The sequence below is a fragment of the Carassius carassius genome, chromosome 19 (assembly GCF_963082965.1).
Source record: "Carassius carassius chromosome 19, fCarCar2.1, whole genome shotgun sequence".
Taxonomy (NCBI): domain Eukaryota; kingdom Metazoa; phylum Chordata; class Actinopteri; order Cypriniformes; family Cyprinidae; genus Carassius; species Carassius carassius.
The window spans coordinates 26,017,808-26,043,316 of NC_081773.1; the positions used below are offsets into that span (position 1 = coordinate 26,017,808).

At 37.1% G+C, this 25,509-nt stretch overlaps 2 protein-coding genes across 5 annotated transcripts in view; both read right to left on the bottom strand.

The window, feature by feature from the left end:
* LOC132095474 (zinc finger protein 385B) overlaps positions 1 to 13,597 on the bottom strand; it is a 147,468-nt gene extending 133,871 nt beyond the window's left edge. For 2 of the 4 annotated variants that reach the window (XM_059500522.1, XM_059500521.1), the window contains exon 1: positions 13,421 to 13,589. The gene's annotated coding sequence lies outside the window, so the exon portion shown is untranslated. Of the gene's footprint in view, positions 1 to 13,420 lie in introns of all 4 variants that reach the window. The other 2 variants (XM_059500516.1, XM_059500517.1) reach the window with 2 other exon arrangements.
* Positions 13,598 to 18,142: 4,545 nt separating this feature from the next.
* LOC132095475 (pre-mRNA-splicing factor CWC22 homolog) overlaps positions 18,143 to 25,509 on the bottom strand; it is a 51,615-nt gene continuing 44,248 nt past the window's right edge. The window contains exons 16-21 of the mRNA XM_059500523.1: positions 23,679 to 23,756; positions 23,038 to 23,190; positions 22,726 to 22,853; positions 22,543 to 22,644; positions 22,265 to 22,461; positions 18,143 to 19,047 (exon numbers count right to left, since the gene is read on the bottom strand). Of these exons, the coding sequence (XP_059356506.1) occupies positions 18,479 to 19,047; positions 22,265 to 22,461; positions 22,543 to 22,644; positions 22,726 to 22,853; positions 23,038 to 23,190; positions 23,679 to 23,756 (1,227 nt within the window). The 3' untranslated portion in view covers positions 18,143 to 18,478. The remainder of the gene's footprint in view (positions 19,048 to 22,264; positions 22,462 to 22,542; positions 22,645 to 22,725; positions 22,854 to 23,037; positions 23,191 to 23,678; positions 23,757 to 25,509) is intronic.

Here is a 25,509-nt window from a genome sequence, read left to right on the forward strand (position 1 = left end):
GTAAAGTAGGCTCAATTGCAATGATTTTCTTTATAGGAGACGATTTATGAAAGATTAACCAGCAGCTTCTTACATCACATCCACTAACACCTGACAGTGAGAGAGAAGTGGTCCAGTGAACTTCATTTATTTATATAGCACATTTAAATGCAACTTTATTGCCCAAAGTGCTTCACAAGTTAAAGATAAAATAAAACACACACACACATAAATTACACACAAGTAAACAAACATTTACAAAAGGTTCCCAAGTCAAACTCTACTCCACTTCAAAAGGCCAGACTAAATAAATGTGTCTTTAACTGGGACCTAAAAGCCTCTATAGACAGAGCCTGCCAAATAAAAATAGGCGAAAGCGTTCCATAATTGTGGACCTACTACTGAAAAGGCTCGGTCATCTTTTGACTTCTTTTTGGACCGAGGGACAGCCAGCAACAACTAATTTAAGATCACTAATTTAACAAATTGTGTAAAGCTTTAACAACCATTAATACAATCTTAAAATCAGATAGTTAGTTAGTTAGTTAGTTAGTAAGTTGCCGTTGACAGATCCCTACATAAAGCGAGTTACAGTAATCCAGTCGCGAAGTGGTAAAAGCATGAATAACAATCAAACAGAAGCTAGTGCGGCTGATCATTAAAGGGATACTCCACCCCAAAATGAAAATTGACATTAAATCACTAACCCCCATGTTGTACCAAACTCGTAAAAGCTTAGTTCGTCTTCAGAACACAATTTACGCAAGATATTTTGGATGAAAACCGGGAGGCTTGTGACTGTCTCCTTAACTGCCAAATAAATTACATTTAAAATTCAATAAAAAAATTTATGCATTTAGCAGACGCTTTTATCCAAAGCGACTTACAGTGCATTCAGGCTATCAATCTTTACCTATCATTAAAATTACACGGTCAAGGTCCAGAAAAGTATGAAAAGCATCGTAAGAATAATCAATCTGCCATCAGTGATTCAATCTGAATCTTATAAAGCGATGACAATACTTTTTGTACATTAAGAAAACAAAAATAACTGATTTATTCAACAGATTATCTCCTATGTGTCTCGTAGCGCCATTTTGGAGAACATCGGTTTTTTCCTCCCAGTTTTCATCCAAAATATCTTAAATTGTGTTACGAAGATGAACAAAGCTTTTGTAATTTTGGGGTGGAGTATCCCTTTAAGGGCTTTCTCTGAAGAAAATCGAAATCTTTTAATCAAAAAGGCCTACAATACCTGGAGAAACTATCCATTAGCATTACCAATCACGGCAGTTGTTTATTTCCTTCAGCTGAATTTAAATTAAGGTGACAAATAGGGTACAGAATTGCAATTAAAAAAAATGGCAGTGATAGGACAACAGAATGATAGATAGAAAATCAGATACAGTAGAAATAACAAGACAGACAGACAGAACAATAGAAAGACGGGGTGACAAGAATGTCAGACAGGCAGACAGAACGACGGACAAAATGACAGACAGAACTATAGACAGTCTGACAAAGACAGACGGGTAGACAGAACAAAGGCAAAATGAACCATTGACAGGCATAAAAAGAATGATGGAAATACAGACAGACAGAGTAATAGAATAACAGACACAGGCAGAACCGCAGACAGATAGACAACATGGTACATAGACAGACAGAAAGAATAACAGACAGACCGATAGATAGATACCACAACCCGAATTCCAGAAAAGTTGGGACGTTTTTTTAATTTTAATAAAATGAAAACTAAAGGAATTTCAAATCACATGAGCCAATATTTTATTCACAATAGAACATAGATAACATAGCAAATGTTTAAACTGAGAAAGTTTAAAATTTTTTGCACAAAATGAGCTCATTTCAATTTTGATTTTTTGCTACAGGTCTCAAAATAGTTGGGACGGGGCATGTTTACCATGGTGTAGCATCTCCTTTTCTTTTCAAAACAGTTTGAAGACGTCTGGGCATTGAGGCTATGAGTTGCTGGAGTTTTGCTGTTGGAATTTGGTCCCATTCTTGCCTTATATAGATTTCCAGCTGCTGAAGAGTTCGTGGTCGTCTTTGACGTATTTTTCGTTTAATGATGCGCCAAATGTTCTCTATAGGTGAAAGATCTGGACTGCAGGCAGGCCAGGTTAGCACCCGGACTCTTCTACGACGAAGCCATGCTGTTGTTATAGCTGCAGTATGTGGTTTTGCATTGTCCTGCTGAAATAAACAAGGCCTTCCCTGAAATAGACGTTGTTTGGAGGGAAGCATATGTTGCTCTAAAACCTTTATATACCTTTCAGCATTCAGAGCCTTCCAAAACATGCAAGCTGCCCATACCGTATGCACTTATGCACCCCCATGCCATCAGAGATGCTGGCTTTTGAACTGAACGCTGATAACATGCTGGAAGGTCTCCCTCCTCTTTAGCCCGGAGGACACGGCGTCCGTGATTTCCAACAAGAATATCAAATTTGGACTCGTCTGACCATAAAACACTATTCCACTTTGAAATAGTCCATTTCAAATGAGCCTTGGCCCACAGGACACGACGGCGCTTCTGGACCATGTTCACATATGGCTTCCTTTTTGCATGATAGAGCTTTAGTTGGCATCTGCTGATGGCACGGCGGATTGTGTTTACCAACAGTGGTTTCTGAAAGTATTCCTGGGCCCATTTAGTAATGTCATTGACACAATCATGTCGATGAGTGATGCAGTGTCGTCTGTGAGCCCGAAGACCACGGTCATCCAATAAAGGTCTCCGGCCTTGTCCCTTACGCACAGAGATTTCTCCAGTTTCTCTGAATCTTTTGATGATGTTATGCACTGTAGATGATGAGATTTGCAAAGCCTTTGCAATTTGACGTTGAGGAACATTGTTTTTAAAGTTTTCCACAATTTTTTTACGCAGTCTTTCACAGATTGGAGAGCCTCTGCCCATCTTTACTTCTGAGAGTCTCTGCTTCTCTAAGACAAAGCTTTTATAGCTAATCATGTTACAGACCTGATATCAATTAACTTAATTAATCACTAGATGTTCTCCCAGCTGAATCTTTTCAAAACTGCTTGCTTTTTTAGCCATTTGTTGCCCCCGTGCCAACTTTTTTGAGACCTGTAGCAGGCATTAAATTTTAAATGAGCTAATTAAGTGGATAAAAGTGTAAAATTTCTCAGTTTAAACATTTGCTACGTTATCCATGTTCTATTGTGAATAAAATATTGGCTCATGTGATTTGAAATTCCTTTAGTTTTCATTTTATTAAAATTTAAAAAACGTCCCAACTTTTCCGGAATTCGGGTTGTAGATAGATAGGCCGACAGATAGACAGAATGACAGACACAGGCAGAACTGCAGACAGATAGACAACATGGTACATAGACAGACAGAAAGAATAACAGACAGACCAATAGATAGATACTAGATAGATAGGCCGACAGATAGACAGAAGCCACAGTGATATGAATATAGCCAATTTGTGCTGATTGGCTGATGACACTAGAGGAACATGCACTTTCACAAACCCTTCAGTAGTGATCTTGCTCAGTGACATTACAGGCAGCAGACTGGGAAAATATAGCCTAAAAACTATATCTCAGGCATTCAACAGCCCCCAAAATGTATATAGTGATAATATATAAGACAATTTATGCACTGCTTGCTAAAAAAAAAAATATATATATATATATATATATATATATATATATATAAAATCAGACTGAACTTTTGATTGGCATTCAGCAGAGAACATGCTTTTTGCCACCTTATGGTGCAATTACAACATCTACCAGCAGGGGCTAACTGGGTCATGTTAACCCCCAAACTTTGACCCCTTGATAGAATTGCAATAATTCTGCCTCCAGTGTGTGTATAAAGCTGCACTTAATGCGCTCTATTCAAACAGAGCGGGTTATTGACCCATGCAGCAGTTCTGCTCCATCGGTAGCTTTAAGAGATATTCTGCGTAAGGTCTTCTGCTTTGTGCATTGGTTTCAGGCGCTGTGGGTTTGAGTTACCTCTCTCACACTCTGGTGTCAATGTTGAAAGGATTAGAGGAGCCCTAATGTTTCCCATCTGTCACGGAGCCAAACCGTCCCTCGGCTCATCTGATCTGCAAGCTGCTTCTTTCCTCAAAATCACATTTAACAAATGACTCCTCACTCTTTGATTAAAGTCTAGATCCTGTTTTAATCCGCAATCCATATATTCTAAATCTAGTACATTCATTATGTCAATATTTACCCAACTTTAAGGTCTGTTATCTTCTCCCTCTTTTTTTTTTTTTTTTACACTTTCTGGGCCACATACATATACCACCTGTGTAGACCAATAAAAAGACCCAAAAGCTCTTCCAAAAACTACGTAGGCAGCATTTTAAAGGCATCATGGGCACACACGTAACATGATTATGCTGCCTTGTAAGATATCTTCATTTGGATTAATTCTAAGACAGCATGTGTCTAAAGCCCTAGGATTTGAAGTGGAAAATGAGGACAGAATCTCAGAATCAGTTATGAAAATAGAATTTACACTATAACAGGCAATGTGACAAAAACTGAATGAATGAAATCAAAAGCAGGCTTATACAACAAACTAAATTCTAATACGGACTAGTGTCTATGATTGTTAAAAGCACAAAAAGACTGAGATTGAATATGAAGTCTGCATGTTCTGCATGTCTCAGTGTGAATGAGCAGCACAGTTTTGTCTTCTGCACATACTCATGGTGTTTTCAAATTCTGCATCTCAATATATGAGTAATCTCCACATTAACTTCATCTCCAGAGCTGAACTGAAAGTTCAGTTTTATAACAATTACAATTTTATTTGACAAAAATATTGTCATATAGCATAAACACACAAACTCAACTTCACAACAACCTGATAAAATAAAAGTTTGGTTTAACTTAAAGAAATTAATGCAAATATTTTACTATTGTACAGCAGAATTTTCAAATAGAATTAAAACTTTATTATTTAAAGAATATTAAACCATTTGTCTTTTGTTCTAATTTTAACAGGAAATATCTATTGTCAAAAATAAAAATGCTACAGTTTTAAATTACATTTTAAAAGATTTTTTTTTAATGTTTTTACCTTTAATGTTTGACTGCCACAGATAATAAATTTGTAAAATCGTTCACAGAGAAGGCAATCTTACAAAAAAAAAAAAAAAAAAAAAAAAAAGACATTGCGATTTTTTTTTGCGAACTATATTGCGATATGAAATCTTATCTAAATTTTTCTTACAAACAAAAATGGGGTGAGCACACTTACATTCTAATTTTAAATGATTTAAACATCATAGTATTTTTTAAATTAGAGTAAATTATTTGTTTGTAACTTTAGGATATGGTTTGAATTGGTAACGTATTAACTAACATGAACTTACGATGAGCAATACTTTTTTTTTTACTATATTTATTAATCTTTGTTTATCTTAGTTTATAAAAACACAGCTGTTCATTGTTTGGTAATGTTACTTCGCAGTGCATTAACTGTTAACAAATACTGTACAACTTTTGATTTCAACATTGAAGACTATAGCCTAAATGTTGAAATTAACAATGTTGTAGAAGTGCAGTTTAGTAATAGTAAATGTTAATGTAGTTAAATAGTTTAATAAATAAAACATTGTAAAGTGTTACAGATTTTTTTATACACCAATTCAGTGAGTTCAGTGTTGGACAGGTCAGTTGTTTAAACCATTCATTAAAAATTGAATCGGTTCAAAGGAATCATTAGTTCTCGAATCAGACGTGTACGACACGCGTTGTGTAATTATCATTGCAGTTTAGGATATCGCACAAGATTTGACAACACAGAAAACATTTCATCACTGGATATTTTATTTGTTATTTTTTGACACCATCATGTCAATTGATTTTGATTAATATGCGCGAGGGAGAGAGAGCAAGACAGCGCTCGTGTTGTTTGAAGACGGTGAAGGTGAGCGTGCGCGCGGCCGGGGCTCGCTCGCGCTCTCTCTCTCTCTCTCTCTGCTCGTTCTTATATGCGCCCTGTTAAACTGACAGGACTTAAAAAACACATGCAAATGATAAACTTTCACTCTATGATGGTTAAGCGGTGCAATTAATCTGCGAATCACATTCATCAAGGGCCGGGGAGCAGCTGGCCCGTAAGGTTAATGAAAAACGGATCGAATATGACAGCCTACATCGCACATCCTGCGATGTGACTATAGTGGATTCGTACACTGCGATATCGATGCTTAAACGACACATCGTGCAGCCCTAATATATACCATATAAAACAAAAAATACAAATAAATCCAAAAGTGGGTTATTGCAGTGTTGCCATAGAAGAACCATTTGGGTTCTCCAAAGAACATTGTATGGAACCTTCCTTAAACTAACCCTTTTTTTCTTAATGTAAAGAATATTTTATCTAAATAATGCTTTTTCAACTATCAAGAATATTTTGTGCAATGGGGATGTCAAATGGATGTCTTCATATAGCCACAGACAAATTCCAATAAAGAACCTTTATATTTAAGAGTGTTGGCAGCTAGTCTGTCTGGTGCTGGATCCTCTTTGATTGAGTTACATGCATGCCATTATCTGGGATTAGGTACATGGTGATATTCCAACATGAGCTACACTCATGACTTAAATCATTAATGCACATGTTGAAATATAAATACAGAAGAAGGGCTTTTATCAGATTTTTGCAGGGTTACATTTAACCTGAGGCGATGTTAAATAAACCACTACAGTCGGGGCAGCTGTTACAGTTCAGTTCCTCTCTAAGGTCCATTACTCAGACCTGGATTTTAGCAGTGGGAGGAAGGTTCCATCCCACTAACCACAGCTGATTGACAGGAAATCTAAAGAACCTAGAAGTCTATGTAAGGACAGACACCTCGTGCCAGTAGCCAATCAAAAGAAGATCAGCGAAAGCCCAGTTGAGCCAAGAGTTTTAAGAGGCAGTGGCTGCACACAAACGTAGTAGAGTTGAACTGAATTAGTGGATGCAGACTCAGCACTTACCTAAACTGCTATTTTAAACATTAGAAGATAAAGAATCTAAATTTGATTTCAAATTTTACATATGTGTTGAAGTGAATTTATACAGACATGTGAGGAGCAGTGAATGCGGTGTAGGGACCCTGTGAATCAGAACACAGCCAAACCGTAGGACTCGGCATTTGTCACCAGTTATGAAGCTCAAAGCGGTTTCTGGCCACTCTGTCCTCGCTTCCAGACTAGGACTGTAGGAGCTACTGATGTAAGCTATTTTGACATCAGGGTTACATCCTAGATATTGGGAAAACATAAAAAGATGACGACTTCATAAGCACTGACATCATTAGCACTGACTTCAACAGTTTAAGTGCGGTATAAACTGTTTGAATAAATTCAGCTACTGTCAGTCAAAGAGGTACGGTTATGAGTGTTAATTGATTTCTGCGTGCACCACAGTATAAACTGCACCTCATTTTGCTGATGCGGAGTAACAGTTTTAGGTCTGCTGCTGAAGAGAATCTAATTGGATGCCACAGAGGGATCGTTTGAAATTGCTGACTCCTTTACCTTTAGTTTTTAACTTTCTATTATTATTATTATTTTTCTGATAGAGAGGAGACAATAGGGACAATAAGTCCACAAAAGGCACGCGCATAAATCATACAGTCAACAATGTCAAAATTCACTAATTTATTGGTGCATGTGATACCAAATAAATCTCATTACAAAACTTGCACTGTTTTATTTAAATTGATCATCTTAAAGGGATAGTTCAACCAAAAATAAAAATTCTGTCATCATTTATGCGTGTTGTTCCAAACCTGTATGAGTTGCTTTCTTGTTGAACATAAAAGATATATTTTGAAGATTGCTGGCAATCAAACAGTTGGTGGTTCCCATTGACTTACATAGTAGGGAAATAAATACTATGGAACCACCAACATAAGAAAACAACTCGTATAGGTTCGGAACGACATGAGGGTGCTTAAATGATTTTATCATTTTCATGACAGAATCCCTTTAACTAAAACAACTCTCCTTTTTGGGTGATATCATGAACCCCATGAATACTTTTCAGCATCTCCCTGAATACCTGGCTTTCACACGTTTCACAATCCAATCAGTGTCCTCGCATAAAATCTCGCCTGCGCTTTTTTTTTTTTCACAAGACACATACAACTGTATATTTTGCGGCATCCATAGGACTTTTGAAGACACAATAGAAATGATCTGTTATGCATCTGCCATGTAAAATCTGTCATGTCAATTCACATACGTGTTGTGCAGTATTTCTCTTTGGGAAATGTAATGTAGTCTCAGTCCCTGTGCTGCTTTCTCTCATGACACCCATCGCATCAGTCCCTTGTCATCGGCTGCAGTGTGATTTCTCACAGCTAAAATTACAAATATAAACGCACGTGACAGACTGGGGTTTTAACAAGTGGGAACTGGCCAACTTAGCATCAGCTCAACAGGATCCCTACAATAGCTCAGAATTTGACTCTTGAATGCAAGAACTAAATAAAATGGATAACGAATCAAAGAAGCTTAATGAATTTTAAAAGTAAGATGAACACACAGGGAGCAGAAGATGAGGCAGGGCCGGGCCACAGCGAAAGCCAATGAAACTGATTTGAGAGCAAATGAATTATACAGCACAAAAGTAATGCCCAAATTTTTTGTGACCTTGGGTTATGGAAATATTTTCCCTTTTAGTTCTTTCTAGAGGAACCATACCAGAAGGCTCAGAGATGACTTATATGATTATAAGCAACAGAATAGAGCGGTTCTTTTGCTTTTCAGTCTCAAAGTTTATGGTAGATCTTTCAAGATGGTCTTGAAAGATGTAGAAGTTATTGTTAAAACAAAATTTTCCTTTGGAGAAAATAAACAAGAAATTTACTTCTGGAACTATATTGTTGTTGACTTCCCAATTGTGCCATCCCAATTATTTGATAAATCTCTCAAAATATCCCCAGTCCTGTCAGAAAAAAAAAAAAAGTTATTCATTACGCCCTTCCAAAGAGGAATATTTCCTCTCTCCCTCTTTCACCTTCCATCTTCATCCCTCCTGCTAATTACGAGAACTAGCTGACCTTCCCAATATCCTAGTTTCCCAGCTACGTTATCATTCGTTAAACTCCGCAGAGATGCAGGAGATGTGGAGGCAATTTATTTCTGCCCCATTCCATACCCAACAGGCCCCTCCTGGGCTTTTCCGTCAGTAAAAATAAACGTAAGGTCAAAGGAGCTACTACGCACACAATAATGAAGGTATGCGTATATGCGTGCGTGTATATTGACAGTAATATACATGCTAATTCAGGTCACGTCACAATTGCATGTCACTCCACAGCAGTCGTGGCCTTTTTTAGGTTTTATATAATTTAGCTGGTAACAGACTCACTAGTATCGCGCTACAATGAAAAACGGCTATTAGACCAACTAATACAGTAGAAATGTGTCAGATTCATGGAATAACGTCAAACAGTGGAGTCAGATGTGTCTCAAAAAACTTGAGGAGCATTGGGTCATCCTTAAGACTTTATAAAGAGACATCTATTATGGTAGTAAGAAAGTGGAACCAAAAAGGCCACAAAAATACACTATAAATATATTGAAATGTAAGAAGCCAATTAATGGTTTGAGTTTGTACTAGGTTAACCTAAATAATTTTCCTAAAATATGAAATCATAACTAGCTCACTTGTGCAGAACGTCTGCCTTTTTGGCTCGTGAATCACTTTCACGCATGATGGTGAGCTCCATAAATCACAGCAGACAGAATGGGACTAATTACCAGTCACCTATACAGGCATCTCACAGCTGCAGGGGGGACAAGCTATACCACAAAAGCAGCCTTTATGGTGGCATGACAGCAAGGCTTTTGTGCAACACACGGAAAAGATATCCAACCACAATAGAGTCAGTGTTTGAAGAAAAAAAAAAAAACGGTGCAAACAATAAAATTCATGTGGAGTATGAAACAAATACTGAGAATGGCCCATGCGAGTTGTTTACTGTAAATAATGCACAACGTATGGTCTGCAACGAACACTTGGGAATAATTAAGAAAATGTTTTCTGGAATTGTACGTGGGTGAGCTCTGCAACACGGTTTCTAGTGATCATCATGACAACATGCTAACTAGGCCTATACGTTATTCACTTAATGAGAACATGTTGCCATTTGCAACCTGTTCTGTTTACATAATATGATGCATTTCAGAGAAGAAAAAAAACAGGATATTCAATAAAAAAATAAAAAAAAATTGATCGTAAAAGTTTTTTTTTTTTTTTTGAAAGAAGTCTAACCAAGGCTGCATTTATGTGATCAAAACTGCAGTAATATTTTGAAATATTGTTGCATTTTAAGAGAACTCCTTACCATTTAAACATTTCAAAATGTAATTTATTCCTGTGATGCAAAGCTGAATTTTCAGCAGTCATTACTCTAGTCTTCAGTGTCACGATTATTCTAATATGCTGATTTGCTGGTGAAGAAACATTTCTTATTATTATCAGTGTTGAGAACAGTTGTGCTGCTTATTTCAGTGGAAACTTTTGTGTGAATAGAAAATTAAAAAGAACAGTATTTAATTTGAAACTTAAATAATAACATTATGATCGGTACAGTATGATAGAATAGGAGAGTGGTTTAAAAAAAAAATTTATCAGGTAAAAAAAAAAAATATATAGATTTTTTTCAGAGGCAGGGAAACATCGCATAAGATAAAATAGGACAAAAAACAAACACTATTTTATTTTAAGAAATTTGAATCATGCCCAATAAAATTAAAAATTAATAGGGTGAAGTTTAGTTCATTTTAAAAACTCATAAGATCTACGCAAATCACACAAATGACCTATTTTGGATTCAAAACAGCAAAGTTCACCAAAAGATGACAAGTTTGCGTCCCTGCTGCAGACACAGATCACACTACAAGTTGACACACACTGTTCAGTCCTCTTCAGGAAGCTCAATTCCTGCTGAAAACCTGCGAGTTACACATTAAAGATCTCATGCCATCACCAAAATCTCCAGGGCATCAACCTTCCTTTTTAAATAGATGACACTGTATGAATAAACATCTTATTTATTAAACCAACCAATGACAGACAGAAGGAGCATTTGGGAAAACTGCTTGAAAACAAACCTTATTTTTTTTCCCAATTCTATAGTGTTTCTAGTGGCGCAGAACTGACACACTTCACCTGGAAGGTGAGGAGTTTAAATACTGTATTTTCTCTCTGGATCTTACACCAAGTCTTCTGTATAACAAGAAGCAGCAAATTTGATGAGTGTGATTAACACAGATATTAAACAGCAGCAAAGAGATGCGGTAACGCTGTCGTGCAGAAAGGGAACTCATTGATTGTTCTCTCTACAAGTGCTACTCCACACTTATTGAGCAAGCAAGTGCACATCACCAGCTCCTATATTTCTAAAGGAGACAGCAGGAATAATAACAGCCCTGTGAACATTTGAGAGCTCTGGGTTACAATTTTGTGCCGAGCTGTGGTACAATGTCAAAGTCGAATTAGACCGATCTCTTTACTTTAAAAAAAGTGCATAGATCAGAGTTCCAGAATACAATATTTCAGACATATTAAACATTCTAGAAACTCCTCCAAGATGAAAGGACGTGGGGGAATAATGAAAATGGAGAAGGAAAGAAGCAGGGAAGGAAGGGGGAAAATAAGCATGTGCACTGTTCTATTCTGTGCCTGCAAACACTTACTTATTGTCACTGTTGGTACATTTATCTTCAGGATGCATAGAACAAAGGTGGACTAACATGCGTTTATGTAAAGAATTTAAAAAGAAGAAAAAAAAAAACTTCCTATGATGTGTTTTGCTTTTCAAGGCATGATGCAACACTGCTGAACAAATTAGTCCTGATGAAGAAAGTACTTAAGTGCTCTATTAATTATGTACAGGTAGACCACACTTCAGGGAGAATATGTGAGAAGCCACACCTTCTGCCTTATGTTCACATTACACAGAAAGAAAGAGTAAGAAAGAGGGAGAGCACACCCAACAACCCCACACAGAAACTGACATAAAAGGTCACATTTTCAAAGCCTCTGGCTGCATTAATCTAAGCAAATTTTGTTGAAATAATGCATGAATAAAAGACTTTCTAACCAGCATGCATCATATTCAGCTGTTCATCTAGGACATTCCTAATATATTTACAACTATATTTAAATAAATAAATGAACAAATGTTTGTTTGAATACACAAAGACCAGAGCTTAAAGTCAGGATAAAGACCTTTAGGTTGAATATATTATGCAGCCTACTGTAGAATTACAAATATGAGAGGATTATTTAGTCCAAGGACAAATGCAAAAACATGCCATCAAACTGTGAAAGACGCTCAATCCAGAATTACTGGCGTACATGCATTTCCATTTCTCTGTCACTATCCTTATTCGCCTCTTCTATTTTGCCCACATTTCCATCAAAATACATTAAAACAGCTGTAGTTAATATACAGGAATGAGGATTTCTGATGCTGAACAACTAATGGATATATACTGACAAAATATATATTTTTTAATAATTAATTTATAGTTTTAATAATTTAATTTATTTAAATTTATAAATATTGTTTATTAATATTTATTAATAATATTTTTGTATTTTTATAATTAACTAGATGTTTTCTCAAACAATAAAAGATGCGGATCAGTTTGATTCGTGGACGAATCCTTTACAGTAAATATGCGATTCATTGAGAAGATCCGATTCAAACGAATCATTCATTAATCGGAAATTGTAGCTACTTCTCAAATGACAAGGAAGCAATTCAAGATTATCAGTGAATAACAACTTAAAATGTTTGTCCAGGAGACTATAATTTCTTACGAAAACCTGGAACATAGAACACAGAACACGAGTCATATGGATAACATTAAAGTACATCCTTCAACAAAAGAAAAGTAATTTTGAACTGTATGATGAGGAGTAAATCAGGACAGTCTTTTGTTTTATACGTGAACTTGCCCTTTAAATCTTATAAACAACTGTTATACATATAAACTGTGTCAAAACATTATTCGCTACCAGCGTAAACTTCTTAGTTTGATTTATTGCAGTAACCAGCGCGTCAGATGAGATATAACGCCGGTGACGTCTTGATGATGGACAACTGCGTCGATGCTGAATTAGAACGCGGCACGAACAGGTAACGTTAAGGTGAAAGTGTTTGCCAAAGTCGTTAATGAAATATGCGCTCTGGTTACCCAGAGACTCCAAAAACGTTGGAGAAAGACGAGATTTCTATCTAAAACATGAATAAATCACGCACGAGATGGGATATCAAATACTAGCTTGATGCTTCAAGTTGCTGTCTTTCTCTCACTAAAATGAAGTTGTGGTAGACTGAGCGGTGGTCAATATTAAAGCTGTCAAAAGCACATGTGCATGGGAATTCTCCTGAGGTTCACTTACCTGAACAGCCGGTGTTTGCCGGTAAAGTTGAACAGACTTGGCGTCACTCTGTGTTGCAGGTTGCACGGCGAACACGGACTGTGAGGCGACGAGCCGCGTCCAGACTAGAGTCTACGAATCCTACTACGGCGATGGCTGCTGGAGTATTATTCATGACACAAGCCTTCGCCATTGGCAGGTTACTAAACAACGCCAGCCTAAACTAATTAATATTCAATCACCACTAATATTTCTCCATTGGAGGGTTAACCAGAACGTCTGCGTGGTGTCATTAATATATAAGAAGTGATCCTTCGCTATGGGATGGCAGGCACACGAGGTCAGCACGGGGTGAGTAATATACATAAACTAAAACTACGCCATAGTATTTATACAGAAATAATTTTTTTTTTTTAGAAATCATCATGCATGCTCATCCCGAGATCTCAGGTGCAGCGCTACCTCAGAGCACATACTGTATGCCCTGGCTACTTTCACTGTCTGTACACTGCCTTTCTCTTAATATGGGAAGCAATAATTTTGCACTTGTATGCCAATACTAAAAAAAATAAAAATAAAAAAATAAAACTTTATATTGGGATATTGCTATGCCTTTACGATTTAATACCATCCAAACAAAGTGTAATATAAAGTGATCAAAGAAAATAATAAAATAGCATACAACTAAAGTCTTAAAAAGAATAAATACATAAATACACTACACTTTTTGTGAACAGTTTCTCCCTCTCTCTCTTTCTACGGAAGGACAATTGGTAATGTTATCATGGGCCCATCCATAACACTTGTCCTGGTTACATGAATTTAAGCAATGGTCCTGGGCATGATATATGAAAATTCTGATTTAAAATAAGAATTTATCAAAATGTTGCCCTATTTTACAGGATGGAAAGATCTGGACAGAGGAACCATTTTTGAACATCTGAAACTCATTCTCTAATGAAACCAATGGCTCTCTGAAGTTGGACTTCAGTAAACAAGGTTTGAACGAAGTTTAAGATGTCTGCTGTGGCGAGATGGTCTGCCAGAATGTATAGAGTAATAGTGATCTACAAAAAAAATCTATTTTAGAAATTAAAAACAGTATGAGGAAGCACCCACACTGCACTCCACCCATTCATTCACTTCCTGTGGTGACGTTGGGCAGAGCTTCCATTCATAGAGATATTTTCTTTCCAGGCATCCACAGTACTGCCCATTCTCACACTGACAGCATGAGTATGAAAAACTCGGGCCACATTTTTCAGCGGGATGTCTGTAGCAGCAGGGGGTAGATGAGAGTGGTACAGTAGGTGTAAATTAATTTTTCCATTATTAATCCTAAATAAAAACGTGCATGCACGGACATTAAAGGAATAGATCACCCAAGAATGAAAATTGCTGTCAATTTACTCACCCTCAGGCCATCAAATATGTAGATTAGGTTCGGGTTTTCAACAGATTTGGAGAAATTCGACATGGACCAATGGATCCTCTTGAGTGAATGGGTGCCATCAGAATGAGAGTACAAACAGCTGATAAAAACATCACAATAATCCACACCACTCCAGTCTATCAGTTACTAACCTGTGAAGGGAAAAGCTGTGTTTGTAAGAAACAAATCCATCAAGAGGTTTTAACTTTTAGCCAACACATTTGTTTAGAACTCTCGTGGACTGTTTTGCTTGTAAATAGTGCTTGAACTGGACATATTGATCTCCTGATGCAGACAAGATGACTTTAACTAAAGAAAATATTATAGACAGGACTCGCATATTAGCCTGAAGCAGTGGTTTGAACTCTGAATACTCCAGAATGTTACTAAGAGTGTTCAGATGAATTGCATAGTCCTTCGCCATGAAAATTAACTTAATCCCAAAAAAACCTTTCCACTGCATTTCATTGCTGTCATTAAAGGACCTGCTGAGATCATTTCAGTAATCGTCTTGTTAACTCAGGTGAGAATGTTGACGAGCACAAGGCTGGAGATCATTATGTCAGGCTGATTGGGTTAGAATGGCAGACTTGACATGTTAAAAGGAGGGTGATACTTGAAATCATTGTTCTTCCATTGTTAACCATGGTGACCTGCAAAGAAACGCGTGCAGCCATCATTGCGTTGCATAAAAATGGCTTCACAGGCAAGGATATTGTGGCTACTAAGATTGCACCTAAATCAACAATTTATAGGATCTTCAAGAACTTCTAGGAAAGAGGTTCAATTCTTGTAAAGAAGGCTTCAGGGCATCCAAGAAAGTCCAGCAAGGGCCAGGATCGTCTCCTAAAGAGGATTCAGCTGCGGAATCGGAGTGCCACCAGTGCAGAGCTTGCTCAGGAATGGCAGCAGGCAGGTGTGAGCGCATCTGCACGCACAGTGAGGCGAAGACTTTTGGAAGATGGCCTGGTGTCAAGAAGGGCAGCAAAGAAGCCACTTCTCTCCAAAAAAAACATCAGGGACAGATTGATCTTCTGCAGAAAGTATAGTGAATGGACTGCTGAGGACTGGGGCAAAGTCATATTTTCCGATTAAGCCCCTTTCCGATTGTTTGGGGCATCTGGAAAAAGGCTTGTCCGGAGAAGAAAAGGTGAGTGCTACCATCAGTCCTGTGTCATGAAAACAGTAAAGCATCCTGACACCATTCATGTGTCCATCCAAAAACACAGCCATGAATAAAGAATGGTACCAAAACACCCTCCAACAGCAACTTCTTCCAACAATCCAACAACAGTTTGGTGAAGAACAATGCATTTTCCAGCACGATGGAGCACCGTGCCATAAGGCAAAAGTGATAACTAAGTGGCTCGGGGACCAGAATGTTGAAATTTTGGGTCCATGGCCTGGAAACTCCCCAGATCTTAATCCCATTTAGAACTTGTGATCAAACCTCAAGAGGCGGGTGGACAAACAAAAACCCACTAATTCTGACAAACTCCAAGAAGTGATTATGAAAGAATGGGTTGCTATCAGTCAGGATTTGGCCCAGAAGTTGATTGAGAGCATGCCCAGTCGAATTGCAGAGGTCCTGAAAAAGAAGGGCCAACACTGAAAATACTGACTCTGCATAAATGTCATGTAATTGTAGATAAAAGCCTTTGAAACGTATGAAGTGCTTGTAATTATATTTCAGTACATCACAGAAATAACTGAAACAAAGATCTAAAAGCAGTTTAGCAGCAAACTTTTTGAAAACTAATATTTATGTAATTCTCAAAACTTTTGGCCACGACTGTATATCTTAGATGGCCTGATGGTGACTACATTTTTTGCAGATTTTAAGTTTTTGAGTGAACTATTCCATTAATAGATATGGATGCATGAATCTTAAGTACATTAGATGTTGGTGTCAAGTCTATCTCGTGTGTCCCAGGATTGAGTTAGGTCTGATGAAAGCTGCTATTCCCAGATCTCTGAAATGTACTTAACTATCTCATCTCATTTCACAACCTATAATAACCACAAAAATTCATTTAGGTATAAATGCTGACTTAACTGACTACAACTAGAAGAAGATCAGATGCGTCTATGTACAAAAACCAAATGTTCCGCAATAAAGACCACATGGAGCAAAGTGAATCTTGAGTCAGGTGTGCAAACTGGCAGTTAGCTGTGAATGGAAGGGGTCTGCTTACAAAATGTCTTTTGATACCAAAGTGTAAAATTCCTGCAGAGATGCTGGTGACGAAGAAGGAGCTTTTCCAGAAGTGACTCTGACAGTGTGGTGTCGAAGGAGTTGGAAATAACCGGCCTATCTCTTGCTCCACTGATAATGAAACAGGCAAGCTTTTCCCTCCAGAGCACTCTTCCACTTCTCTTGTAAAGAGAATCAAGTTCTTGAACTCTGATACGGTCAAGAGCCTTTCTCATGCAGAAACTGATGATAAAAAAGACTTTTAAGAGCATAAACAAGAAAGTCATTAGTTATAATGGGGGTGTAAATATATATACTGGGTAAAATACATATATGGGTAAAAGTAACCTGAAATGTATCAATGTATTTTTTTATCATACATCAAACCTGGGATCCTTCGTCTCTGAAATGACTGGCAGCTCTCTATTGATGACTTTTCATTCATATGCGTTTCGCTGCTTTACAATCCCAGTGGGCTTTTCCTGCATCCCATTAACATCGGCTACAAAGAAAAGGGCTGGTTCTATATCAGGCTAGTCTAGGCTCCGTTACCCCTGAAGGTCACGGCAGATGTGAATCCTATAAGGCAGCACAGCCAAAATCAGTGAAAGCAGAGTAGCTTCTCGTCTAATGCCCACGTGTTGTTTGAAACACTGCAATGAATTTTCAGTTCATCTGAAATGAGATGTGACAGAATTCGCATGTGGTGCATTACACGAGGCGTAACACTGAACAGATTGTGTACCACAGAAATGTTACTTGATTAAGCTCTAACACTGACATGAGCTATGAACTGAGATAGAAAAGCTATCGAAACATAAAACCCTGATTTTTCATGTCATTTTATCTGTAAAATGAAAATCAGCTAGGGCTAGGTAAAACACAAAAATAATCTTGATATTCTTGAACACCATCATTAAATTGCCAAATAATATATAAATATTAATAATTTGTATTTAATAAATACCATATTTGTTTAAAGATGCCCCCTCCCCACCTCCAAACTTTTGAACAGAAGTTTATATATTTTATATTGCTAGCAAAATCATCACAATACATCTTTAATATTTCCCTTACTAGTTTGAATCAACTGCGGCTTTAATAATCACAGTAAACCTTTTAAATGTATAGCAAATGTCATCTTTAATCTTGCTTTTCCCAATTACTTCCAAAACAACAGCAAAGATACTTTTTGGGCAAGTATACAGAAAATACAAAATGTCCCCGACAATATGAACACAGCCTCGTTTAACCGCTAAAATAGTTTCAATATCACCTAACACAGCATCAGTGTGTGTACGGTACATTTCCAATGAGTCCTTTCAACGACTGCTCAAAAATCATTGTTTTACTGTATAACAACACATAGGCTAAGCAAAAGCACAAGGGTGAAAACCACAGTGAACGAGGAACGGTACGATATCATGATCTTATTCAGTCTTCCTTCAGGCGGCTATCTGTGTCTCCTCGGTGAGCTATCCCTGCTCCTTTCGTCTTTTCTCCTGGACTCTTTGTATCGGTCAGAATGCCTGTTCTCTTTATCCACCCTCTCCGAGCCGTTCTTGTACGAGTCCCTGGAGTCGGTCTCTTTGCGGCTCCTCTCTCGTGACTTTGACCTGTCCCGGCTCCGTCTCGGAGGCTCCTTCTCTCTGCTTCTGCGTCTATCTTTGTCCTTGTCCGCTCGGGAGTTTTTGCCGTCGTCCTTATGCTTGTGTGAATCTGGGTGTCGGTCCTCGTGGTCCGGAGCGTGTTGCTGCTCTTTATGTCCTCCCCTGCGCTCAGGTTCTCCACGCTGTCGAGCAGGGGGCGACTCGTCCTCGTGTCCCCGGCGGCGAGAATCTCTCTGGTGCTTGTCGGATCTGCGGCGGTCTTCGTTGCTGTCTTCTTGCCGCCGGTTCTCATGTCTCTTGCTGGGACGCTCCTCCAGAGGAGATCGCTGGTTTGCTGACTTGCTGGACCTCTTCTTTTCCTTGTTCTTGTCCTTCTTTTTGCCCGAGGCCTTCTTACGCCTTGAGTCAGAGTCTGTGAAGAAAAAGAAGAATTACGTAAGTATTCGGAAGAACCAAACATAATTCTGGTTCTGATTGAACTTTGTAATTATACCTTAGAAGACATTCACAAAGAACTCATTCTTCCATTCTAATGCACTAGTTTTATATTGGTTTTCTATGTAAACATGCACTAGACAAGACATGTATGACGCTCACATCATGCACTTTTTCGGTGTCTTGCACATGAGTGACGCATTCATAAAACGCTGTGTCAAGTTAAACGAAATTCAACTTTTACATGCAGCAGTACTCATCAATGTTTGTTCCAATCAGAAGACCCCAGAGGTGGGGCAAGCATTGCAGGCTTTTGTTTATAGTAGCAAGGTGGCATGGCAATCGCCCCTTTGCAAAAACCTGCCCACCTTAGTTACTGTTGCTATGTCCGACAAGCCATGCCTTTCTCACACTACACGTTCTCACATAATAAAAAATACATCATTGGGCAAAGAGGAAACTAACACGCCAACAGACAAGACAGAGCAGGTTACTTTAGGTATGAAACAAGGTCTCAGCTTTCATATTTTAAGGAATTCAATACCATTTTGTGGTATATTGCCTTAGTTGTCTAAGCAGCACAGGTGAACCGGTTTTTTTGTAATTACTTAAAGCACAACAAAAAACAAAAAAAAACAAGAATGAACATCAGAGTATTTTATTTCAACTGCAGAAAGACGTCAATACAGAATTTTTCAAGTTTTAGTCCACTGAAGGTAATCTACTCTCCTGTCTTGATTTGTCGAGATGAAAATTTATTAGTGACAGATCTTTTCCTCAATATTTTCCATTTCTGATTCCACTTTCGCAATTTCGCACTAGTCTTAAAAGTCGCGATATATCTTGAATAACAACAGACATTTTCTTCCATTTCTGATTCCACGTTTGTGATTACACACTAGGGCTGCACAATTAATCAAATTTCTAATCGCGATTACAATTACGGATGCCACAATTACGTAATCGTTCAAAGTGACAATTAATCATTTAAAGTCCACTTATGTTTTTCTGCACGCTTAAGATGCGTTTTTTTCCTTTCTAAATGTTACCTTAAGGGTTTTTCCTACTATTACTATATCTTTCATATTCTTTCAAGTCTGAATCCACTTTTGCATTTACGCACTGGCCTTAAAGTTATGATGTAACAATAAACAGATCTTTTCTCACATATTCTTCCATATGTAATTCCAACTTTACATTTATACACTGGCCTTTAAGTTGCAATCTATGAGATAGAGATAGATTTTTTTTTATTCTACCATATCCAACGCCACTTTTGTGATCACTCACTTAAAATTGTGATAGGCCTATATATTCTTAGACAATAGAGACATTTTTAACGACAAGCAGTGTGAGATCTGCTGAACCTACATCACTCAATCTGGCCTATTTCACTAAGCCCAGTAGGATCAAACCACTGACTTATTTACACCTATAAAAAAAATTAGCAGTGTCAAATATGTTTGCACATGCACACGTATGAGGAAACTTCTAGAGAACAAGTAGTATGTCTGTCTTCCTTGAAAAGCAGCAATAAACATCAATTAACAATCATTAAACGGTAGCAGAGGAGCTGAGAGGGCTGACATCATATCTCTTCTAAAAATGTAACTTCATTAACAGCCTCGAGAACAAATTACTGCACTTGAATGGCTGTGGCTCACAGACTCCTGTCAGAATCTGCCTGTTCTCAAATCTAATTATAATCACTTTTTACACAGTGCTGAAACCACAGAAAGTGTCCATTTGCATACAGATTGGGAGGGGAAGTGTTTATAACGGTGTTTGTCATCACGCCGTAATTCAAAACAAGCTATTTATGAGTAATTTCTGGCTGGGATGAAGATATTTCTGCCCTGGAACTTCGATCTATTAAACAAAACAAGGTTTTGCCGTATTGATCAATCAATCTATGATTTTCATGTTATATAGACTGTACTTATAAAAACAAATATTTTAAAATTTAGTTAAAAAAAAAAAGCCTAAATAAAATTAAATGTTGTTTCCAGGCCTGGGAACTTTAAAAATGCTCAGATTTTTTCAGGTTTTCCATTATTATAGAGATCCTAAATAGTTGAAACTCAAAGTAAATTCTTGACCACAGAATTTGAAAGCAAGTTTTGGCCAAATTTAAGAATTAATGTGATGAGATCTACAAAGTGGACACTCCATCCTGAAGTGCAGGCCGATGAGTGAGTGGTCATCAGAGCTCAGGAAGGGAGGGGGAAAACACTCCATAACAAGCAGAATAATTATGGAAGAAAAACAAACACAAACACAAAACAGATCTCATGTCAAGTCCAGACATGAACGGCATTAATAATTAGGCAAAGGGCCAATGGCCACACTTTCTTTCAGACTTAATGAGGTTTTAAAGTTATGATGGAACACAGGCTTGCCTCTGTGCTCTTGTTCAACAACAGTTTAGTCTACAACACAGACACAATGAAACATCAAGAATCCAAATCTTTCCATTCAATCTAAACCATAAAAATGGGACATTTAGTTTTGGTTATGTCAACAAAACAATAAGCAGATTAAAGTAATGTTCAAGTTGGGAATAAAGTAGGGCTGCATGATCTAACAAAATAAAATCCATATCACAACATTGCTTAGGGTGAGAGCGAAGGATGTAATTTAATCCAATATATAAACTGCTGTTTTCATTTCAATTGAAACATCGTATTATGAGCTGCTTGCGTATAAATGAACACAGTGCTGTGTTTCAAAGGATATAAACGCTTGATGGTTGAAGAAATTAATATGTGAATGTTCATATCATTTTACAGTGTGCTATAAAGTTCAATTAATATTATTTTTAGTTATTTTTTATATTTATTAATCACTTTATGGTTATTGAAAGGTTTGGGCTGGTTCATATAAAAGTGAAACCCCAAGTGTCTATACCAACATTATTCAAGTCTTTCTTCAATAGTTCAACCTTAAAAGGAGCGTTTTCAACCCAAAACAATTATTTGAGATTTTATTTCTATGCAGACTTTTTAATGCTCCTTAACAAAATCACCCCAACCATTTAACAATGATTCATTCTTTCCAAATTCACAGAAAAGTCCTGTATTTTTTTTCATATCACAATACGACAGAACTACAAAATATCACAGTGCCAATTTTTTTCCAACATCATGCAGCCTTCATTCTAAAGGAATTCCTGATAATTCTGATGGTTTCTCTACCTGAGGAGCTGTCACTGCTGGAGGAGGAGTCTGAGTCGCTGGACGAATCCGAGTCACTGTCACTGCTGTCGCTGTCAGATGAGGAATCTGAAGATGAGGAGTCTGAGGAAGAGGAGGAAGAATCCGTTGACTCCACTTCCTGATTCTGGGTCATGATCATCTTAGGAGCATTCTTCAGATGTTCTCTTAACTCATCCCTGAAAAAAAAAAAAGTACAGTAAGCATTTGTTCTCAAGAATAGGAGCCATCCCAAAAGAAGAGATTTCACAGGTACATACGTAAGTCCTCCAAGGCCAATTGATGTGAAGAAATTAATGGCAAATCTTGTGTTCCTTGGGTTGTCACGTGGGAAAAGACCCTCGAAGAAAGACTGAAGAGTCCTGATGAATGAACAAACCATATGGTCCATTAATTAATTATCGATTAACTGTATTCAGTGAAACACAAAGGAAAGCACTTACATGTCCTTCAGTCTCTCATTCAGTTTTGGCAAACCCATATAAGCACAAAGTTCCTGGAACAAAATCTTCACAAAGATTCTACTGGAGGACGTCGTTGTGTCTTCACTCATTCTAACGCATTCAAGGACCTGAGAGAAAGAGAAAAAAATAACAACACTATTTTACTACATCAGGAAACCAATAATGTGTCTGGCCATATTGATGTGTTGTTGTCTAAAATGAAATTACAGCTTGCGGGACGCATTCGTTTATTAGCCATGTCTAAATGCTGATGTTCTGAACTTAAAGAAAGAAGTAATAAAAGTTACTCACACTCCATGGAATGGAGTCTGTGTAGAGGAGATGAGCAAACATTCGAGAAACGTTACGCAATTTGTTGGTTTCAAGCCGGTGGATGGTTTCATACTGTTCCTGGAAGATGGCTTCAAAACTCTCCATATATTCTTTCTTCAGCAGGCAAAACCTCTACATATAGGTGAAAACATTAGATGAAGAAGCAAACACAACTGTTGTGATCTAGCACAAATAGTGGAGACGAGGAGCTTGTCTCTTTAAATAATCATGAGTCTAGAGAAAAAATAATGCCGCCTTGTGTCATGTTGGAATCTATAAATAAACACTTCAATCAAATAATTTAATAAACCATGAATAATTTATTTAAACAAAAGTAAATGAATATATAATATTCTGATAACATAAAAAAGATAAATAAAATAATGAAAAATAAATAAAAAATTTACTTATTAAAATAAAATATATCTAAAAAAATGAGATGAGAACTAAAATACAAAAAATATAAATAATAAATCATAATAAATGAAAAACAAAAACATATATGTCCAAAATATCAATATACATCTTAAAAATTATAATACAATAAAAAAAAAAATTACATTTAAAAAAGTCTGAATAAAGCAAAATACAGTAATTTAAAAAGTGAAAGACACGCTCACCCCAGCTAGGAGACCAAAGAACTTCTCGTATGTTCTTTGCTGGGCACAACAGTCCAGGATCATGTTGCACAGCTCTTTCTGTGGAGAGAAACAAATGCACATGAAAAAAATAAATTAAAATCTCAAACAGACTGAGCATCAGGGCACGGCACTTTAAAAGAAACATCAAGGAAAAGTGTGGGGCTGATCATCCATTCCCAGCACTTCTCCACTAATGCCTATTGATCTCATAACCTCATATCTTCACCAAGGAGCCTTGGATTCTGAGACAGACAGAGCGACAGACAGCCTCAAGATCAATTTAACAAATTAAACCTGAATGCATTAGATGAGAAGATCTAAAAACTGTTCTGGTGAACTCTCAAGGCTCTTTGCTCAAGTGCACTGGATATCAGTCCAGGCACATGAAGCACTAAGCACTTAAGATATGGATTAATCATTAAGATGTTTTTGTAAAATAGGAAAAAAAATACTTAATGAAAAGATAACACAAAGCCATCGGCTTCAAAAGCCTTGCAAAACAGTGCATGAGTCATACAGACTACTCTTATGATGCTTTTTGTTGTATTTTTGGTTTCTTAATCCTCATTTACATTCATTATACTCAAAAGAGTTGCCAGGACATTATATACATTTTTACAATTCCATACGGGTATGAAAAAACATGCAGGTGAATAAAGTAATCTTGAACAAGTGTATGTATCTATGTATATATGCATATGCATTTTGAAAGAAATTGATAGTTTTATTCAGCAAGAATGCATTAAACTGATCAGAATTCACGTTAAAATGACAATAGAAAGTAATATATGCAGAATGTCATAATTTTTTTTTTTTTTTCGATTCTTCAAAGAATCTAGAAAAAAAGTATCATGGTTTCCACAAATATTAACAAATGTTTTCTACATTGATCTTTTTTTTTTGAGCATCAATTTCACATTATGATTTTTGAAGGATCATGTGACACTGAAGAAAAAAAAAACATTCCTCCCCTCATGAAACAGGAAGAGTTAGCCACTCCAAACGGCCATATAACTCTTCCCACTTCACACCTGCGGCTGGCTCAGCTGAGCTCCAGAAATCAACGCTGCCCTTCGCTGCACTTCTCCACAAGCCTACTGATTTCAGCCCCACATTTATTCATCAGGGAGCTCAGGATTATGAGGAGGAATGGCATGCTTGTGATCAACTTACAAATGAAACCCTGACAGGCTGCAGGCTGGCACCAAATTAGAGTCGAAGCGGAAAACTTAAGGAGGTCTAAAACACTTTCAACAGAAGGATATCAAAAAGCAGAGTGTCCAGGCAGATGAAGTATTGAGCCCTGATGAGATCGGTTCTGACTCTTTTAACAGGTGCCTGCAGGCAGCGAGCCACATGAGCCAGGTGTGATGGTAATGTTTTCTGATCTCAGGACAGTTTGAGATGGAGTGCGGAGCAGAAAGGTGGTTCAGCCCTACGGCACCAGTCTCTCATATTAACACCCTGTATGTACACACATACACATACATATATATATATACATACATACACATACACCTTTTTTTTCTTATAAGTATTTGTAAGAACTTTCATGTTGCATTTTGTGTCTGTTGTGAAAAAAAAAAAATTAAAATATAAAATATAAAATAAAAATTAATTATTATACTAAACTGGTATACTTAAATTCTGCTAAACTGGAACAACCAATTTTGCACAATGCACTTCAGTTGTGCAGAAGCAGTGCTAAAGTCCACCAAATATATACTAAAGAATATTTGAGTGGATCTACTGCAAGCATACTTCAGGTACATTTTGAATATCTGGCATTTAAAGACCAATATTATTCAAA